The sequence below is a fragment of the Morone saxatilis genome, unplaced genomic scaffold (assembly GCF_004916995.1).
Source record: "Morone saxatilis isolate NCDOM2014 unplaced genomic scaffold, NCSU_SB_2.0 Contig12, whole genome shotgun sequence".
Classification (NCBI taxonomy): domain Eukaryota; kingdom Metazoa; phylum Chordata; class Actinopteri; family Moronidae; genus Morone; species Morone saxatilis.
The window spans coordinates 26,666,490-26,673,670 of NW_023339674.1; the positions used below are offsets into that span (position 1 = coordinate 26,666,490).

The 7,181-nt window shown below is 39.6% G+C and overlaps 1 protein-coding gene across 1 annotated transcript in view; it reads left to right on the top strand.

Annotated features, from left to right (window-relative positions):
- Positions 1–7,181, top strand: part of LOC118322307 (cadherin-2-like) — a gene marked incomplete in the record, with an annotated part of 82,098 nt that overhangs the window by 61,881 nt on the left and 13,036 nt on the right. The window contains 1 exon segment of the mRNA XM_035653955.1: positions 2,029–2,168. Within this exon segment, the coding sequence (XP_035509848.1) occupies positions 2,029–2,168 (140 nt within the window).

Sequence of the window (7,181 nt, forward strand, 5' to 3'; positions counted from 1 at the left end):
CAAACACTGGGTGTAGATAGGACTGTTTACATTTTTCGCATGTTTTTCCACAACAATTCAATTCAATTCAGTTCAATTACATTTTATTTGTATAGCGCCAATTCATGACAAAAGTTACCTAACTTTTCAAATAGAGCAGGTCTAGAACGTCGTACTCCATATAATATTATTTACAGAGACCCAATAGCCGGTAAATTATATGACTTTGTTAGCAAGTGCTGTCCTGTATTGTCAAGAAAACATTCTTTCTCTTCCTTAAAAAGAGTGGGAACCCTGACAGTGTTTGAAAGATACCTCGTTAGTGGGGGCCTACATTTTAGTAAAAGCTGCAAAGATGCATTTTTCTTTAATGAGTGAATTTTTAGTTCAAATCTTGACAGTTGCTATGGCACCACCATTAGGAGCTCTGAAAAAAATTGTGAAGAGGAGAGAAAGAAAGGACAGCAGAAGTAATAGGCTGCTGGCCCTTGGGCCTGGTCACCTAAAGACAGAAAAGTTTATTTATGTGGCTCATTGACCACGTCATGGAGTGTGGCCAATTCTGGAGTCGGGCACAGACAGCGGTCTTGTTATTTTAAACAGACTAGATGTCTGTTATCTCGTTGAAAGGCTGCAAGCAGCCAGCCTTCCCTGTTGGTTTCACAGAGAAATGTTACTAATGGTGACAAGGCATTTTTCAGATGGCCTCTCTGGGGTTTAAATTGTCCTCACTTAGAGTTTCACTCTGCGTCCTAATGTATTTTGGCCCTAGCAGGTAGAGCAGTGCAGGTTTACAAACAGATGCACACACTGAGTTCCTCTGTCTCATGAATCCACCCAGATTAATATGATCAAAAGAAGAAAGATTCACACAGTTTTAAAACCCACCACTTTCTCAAAATAGAGAGTTCTGTCATTCCTTTAAATACTCAGTCCCATATGACGGGATTTCAGTTGTTGCTTGGTATTTAACTAGGACTTTGTGCTGCGTAAGGTAGGCTGAGGAGATAACAGAGGCTTTCCAGTTGTGATACAGATCTTGCAATAATCATAATGAACCAGGACTACTGGAGAACTGGCTTTGCACTGATACAGTACTATAGTTGAAGAAAGAGTGTTGCAATAAGGGTGTAAAAATCACTAACATGATTTCATAAGGAAGCCATGTTTCTAAATGTTGAAAAGGGTAAGCACACTGATTTGTCCTGTAGTATTTTAGAGCAGTGCCTCCCATCCTTTTTGGCCCATCACCTCTTAAAATCAAACACTGTCTACTTGCAGTCACAGTTTATGGCTTTAGTGTAAAGTGTAGTTTGGATCGGTTCCATCAATGTGTGATTATCCCCTCAGATTGTTTAATTTTAATTTGTGTTTTCCGAGGCATGACTTACAATGAACAATTAATGTGTACCTACCCCCGTCAAATTGTCGTAATTTTGCTGTTGCTAACCATGGGCCAAGACGATGATTTCTTCTTTTTTTTCACATTTCGGCCTTTGCATTAGCATCCATTTAGTACCACTATTAGGACAAATTTTCAACTGTTTTGAACTAGATGATTCCATGGCATGTCCTGTACTGCCACCCTGCACTATTCTGGGGTGTAAATAAATATCGATACACAAGTATTGCGATATTATGTATTGTGATACTGTATCAATTCTCACAAACACTGCAAAGATTCCTGACAGTCGTTCATTTTGTGTTACCACTATAGCAGTGTTTTCAGCCTCTTCAACTCCAACATAACGAAGTAAACAGACAAAACACAGACATTATTATAAGAGATGGGCAGAGTGTGTTCTTTATACTATGGCAGGTTTTTTCTAAAACACATGGACAATTGACATGGGGCCATTATGGAACCCGCAGACAATCTCATATAGGGCCCATTTTTTCTAATACCCACATACAGATATTGGCTGGGTAGTGGAGTTGTAGAATGCTGGTTTTGAGTCTTTCAGACTGCTCTGGAAGCCTCTTATGAACTTGAATTGTCCCTCGTATTAAAAAATGTCCTTATCTTGTGTTGTCACACTTGTCCCGCAGTGCTGGTGCTGCTGTTTGTGATGTGGATGAAGCGGAGGGATAAGGAGCGACAGGCCAAGCAGCTCCTCATTGACCCAGAGGACGACGTTCGAGACAACATCCTCAAATATGACGAGGAGGGAGGTGGAGAGGAGGACCAGGTACGCACATGTGCCATCTGCACAGATTACTCAATCTACCTTTATTTTCTTTCTCTATTGTTATTGTGTTGGTATATTGTTTCATATTGGGCGAGCTCAATATAGGTTAGTGTTACATTACCTGTGATTGGTGGTTTTGACTCCTGGTTTACCTTAGTTCCACTGATGTTTGTGGCAGAAATCGCCCTCAAGCTGCACTTAGGTTTATCAGCACTAAATATATGCACATCCTCTTAACAATTCACACTCACCTAATTCTTTCACACCCACACTCCCACCTAGTCTCACACACACACACAGTCTCAGAAATGAACCATAAAAGACACATAATGTTGCCACACAGACACACACTCTGCTTCTCTACAGTTTTCAATCATCTGTCCTCCAGCTAAGATTAAGTGTACTACAAAAGAGGACCTCGAAACAGGATTAATTGCTTTCTGTTGGAGAACAATTTCCTGTGTCCCTCCACACAACTCGTCTGCTGGTGCCAAGCACATAAGCTGCTCTGCAGTTCTGCTGGGAAAAATGTTTAACCCTCATTTACCCAGCCGACTTGACTGAGAGCATGCTTTTCTTTTTACAGCAGTAGCTTGTGCTCACTCACTCAGTGTTTCCGGATTCATGCTGGCAAAAATTTAACAAACAAATCTTTCGTAAAAGTTGTGTGCCGGGTTCATACTGCTTTCAGGATACAGCCACAGCCTTGCACTTCGGACAAAGGTTCGCACCTTCACCTGCCTACTTGGCTTTTATCACAAGTAACTGCCAGCATTCACTGACAAAGTTTAACTAGCTTGCGTGCGGGTGATGAGTGACTGATTCACGTTTTACCCTCAGGGCTTATTGTAGCTGTTCAGTCTTACAAACCCTCGACATTTCCGGTACACGCTAAACCGCCAGCGTGCACCAGAGGCAGACAGTAAATTTGATGGGCCGACAGATTCTATTCACAGAACCAGTTCCTTCAAGTTAACACATGTAAATGTATCAAACCTTTCAAACCTTTCGAGTTTTGATTGTTTAGTGTCAGTTTCTCCATGACGCTCTCATAGTGCTGCCTGCCCCACAAAGCTTCTCTTCAAATGCATTACCAGTCATTTATAAAGACAAAATATAAATGTTTATGCATTGATTCAGCTTTCCACTTGTAAGTTGGTAGGCCTTACACACCATGTTACAGAATTATGATTTTATTGCATCGATTCGTCGTTCCCAGGCGAATACCTGACGTCCCATTCCCTTTTCCAGTGAACGGTTCATTCAGATTTTTCAGTGTGAGTGACATCCCAAAAGATGAATTCATGAATTCTTAATTGGTTAATCCCCTGACTCTTGATCTAGCAGGTCATAGTTTTTACTTATCCAGTGAAAGATCTAAACATTTACTCAAGGGATGGAGACAAACTTTTGTACAAACATTGATGGCACCTAGAAAAAAGACTAGACTTTTTTGTTTAGAGCTACCATAAAGTGAAACCTCTTGTGCAAGGCTTATGTTAGCATTTAGCTCAAAGCACCACTGTGCCTAAATACATCCTCATAGAGTTGCTAGCCTGGCTGGAGACATCTTGTTGACTCAGTTGAAAGATATAATTCTATATAATTATAATCACACTTAATTTTCAAGTCAGATTGGGTTTACTTTTCTGTATGGTCATTGATCTGATACACATAATATATCAGAATGTCACAGTTTAGTGTTATCCCCTCAATGAGACGGTCAGTGCTGGTAGTACTAGTAAGGAAAGACAGAGCACAGCTGTGACAGAGCTTGGTGATAAAGTACAGTGTTGGAAGGATTTGGAGTCAAGGTTTATGACAAGCAAAACTAAATACAGGTAGAACCCTCAAATCTATCTGATTACCTTAACATATTGTAACATCTGTTATTGTTGTTCTGTTCATGGAGGTAACTTCAACAGTGTACTGGATGTTGTTTCTGACTTAATCTACACCCACACCAACACTCCCTTTATGTACCTCCCTTTTTCTACTTTGGCTGTTTTTGTATATTTAGACATTTGAAGACAGCGAGTTCTGGTACCTCCACGATGGTGCCAGACTTTAGCTTCTGTTGTTGGCTTCAACTGAAACAGGGATTATTAAGTACTTACTGAACCTGGAACTTACAAACCAATTGGAACTAAATAGGGCCCCAAAACCCCTGAAAGCCTTTATAGTTTCTTCTAAAACCAAAAAAATGTCGGTGTAAAACATAAATTGGAACATTCATAATAAGATTAATAGTATTATTATTATCCCAAACATGGTAAAATTGGTATTGACATTTTTAACCAAATGACACAAAATTTATTTGCCACTAGATGTCATACTAGAGAACCAGCATCTCAGATCAAGACAATGTGCAATATGGCTGACAAAACCAGTAATTTTACCCATTTTACCTTGTATATCCTCATAACATTGTAACTTCACAGAAACAAAATAAAACTACCCAAAACCGTCTTTGTTAGTCTTTCCACTGTTCCATCAATCACCAGCTCTGCTTTGGTGGAAATAAATCCTTAATTCACCAACGTAGAAGATAAAAACAGCAGTTTCAGTCGTTCTGCGCACACTGAACAAACCACAGAGAGGCTGCAATAGCAACACAGGCAGAGGGAGTGAGACACCATGATTCCACTGTATCTTTACATAGAGAATAGTTGTTTGCGGCCATATTCGACTGAATGCAATGTCTATAACATAAGGAAGTCATTCAAATAGAAATGCTCGCTTGCGACGAGTGGTCGCGGCGGCCTTACATAGCTGTGACGAACTAAGCCTTTAACTTAGGGCTATGTTGTTGTTGGCCTTGTTGGTTCTTCTATGTTGTTAGGACATAATCTTCTCTGCACTATGCAATACAGCTGCTTCAACTTTCGCTTGCTGTCAGGGTAACGACTACGCCTTGCAGTGGTTTTTGGAGTGTATGTTCTGGTTTTTTTGTTCTGTTGTTTTGTTTTCAGCAGGCGGCCGGGTCTTTAACGTCCTCACTTATAAAAATACTTGTGGTCTAACCTTAAAGGTGTTGCCATTAAAATGTACATGAATGCAGTGTTCGTCCTGGAGCAGAGATGATTGACGGTAAATATCAGCAAGGTTTCTGATTGGTGGGAAGGTGAAACTAAGCAAATAAGTCCCAGAGAACTTGTCAGCGCAGCTGAATGCTGTATTTCAGAGTGTGCTTGCAGTGTTGGTTCACTCCACCCAAAGGCCGTCTACACATTTGTGTGATAACAGGTGATCTTGCAGGATCATGTCATGTCACGTTTGTGAGATGAGTCTGATAAATATTTTTTGTCCAGGACTTGTCAGGATTTCGATACAAACTGATGGTCACAGAAGCTCTACGAAACATTACCACAGTTATCTGGGTTTTTCCAAACCTTGGCCTGGGATACAGGGTGGTTTAGGACCTTTGAGTTGGGTAGCGGCTTTCTGTGCCATGGAATGAATAGCGCCAGAAAAACAAGTCACACTCGATTATTCAGAAGAATATGCAAAGTGCCGGTATGATATTTATGGTCTGGGAGCTAACCTATATATTTTTCTAACTGTCCGACGATTTTCTTTCACTTTATTTCCGAATGGAAACGTTTAAAAAAGTCTCTCCCATCTTCTTGTAACCCAGACTAACCCCCCATTCACATACGTTGGACACAGGTAGAAGAGGCAGGATGGCCGAGTCGTCGTGAATTGAATCTGAATACAAAGCGCTGTCAACAGCTGAGAGATTTTCAAAAGGATGCCCAGTGGCATGATGTGGAGCACTTATAGAACGTCTGGGGTAAGCTTAATATTCTCGACAGTGTGGGAGAGTTGCCTGTGTGAGTGCACGATTTGCGATCCCGGGCCACCGAACGCGTTGCGAGAGAGACGCGGGCTCGGACGTGCAGGAGTACAGGGCTGCAGTGCAGATCGATCTTGACCTGCTTTGGTGTTCATGCTGTACAGTGTGTGTACAGTATCAATAACACATATTGTGGACCCAGATATATAGCCTGCCTGCATGAAGGGGTGAAGGTGTTCCTGTATGTTAAGTGAACTACTTGTGGACAAACAGACTGCTCACGTTTTAAAGCTAAGTATGTTAATGATTGTTCTAATGCTAAAACATGTTCGGGTGTGTGTGTGTGTTAGTGAGTGTTATAGTTACGTAACACTATATAGCTATATATGATATAGCTAGATATAGTTATATAGTATATACGTATATATAGTATATAGGATATACGATATTATATGAAAAATCATATATGGTATAGTTTATCGCCCCGGCCTCGCGCCCGCCGTATGATATATTATATCAGTAGTATATATAGCTGTATACGTAATATATATGTGTTACGCGGCGCTCGCATATATTTAGTATAATATATATATAATATAGTATACACATATATGTAGTAGTATACGTATACTTATATATAACATATTAGGGCTATAGTATTAGGTATGTATTATACGTTATAGTTATACTATATATATTGTGTATTATATATATAGTATATGTGTGTCCTTTAGTTATTATATAAACTATATATAATTATGTGTGTATACGTAATATATGATATGTGTGATAGTACTATATTACTAGTAGTATGTGGTGATATGAGTAATATATATATATATGTGCCTTATATATATATATATATATATGGTGTATGTGTACTAATATATGTATAAGTATATATTAATATTACTAATTATATAATATAGGTATGTGGTGTATATATAGGGGTTGCAGCAGGCACCAACCAAGCTGGCTGCGCAGTGTATAAAGCATAATTGCATAGACTATAGCACAGTCGGATCGTGCTTGATTACATGCTTTGATCCAGATACAAAAATAGATCGTCAATAAGATTATTATTTAGACCGACTTAGGATGTCCTCATTGCTCTATAGCTGTAGAGGTAGGCTCGATCCAGGCATTCTCCAATCAAGGATGTGGCTAATTTATGGTGACTCAATTGACTCAGGATATTATGTATAACCATCCTTAAT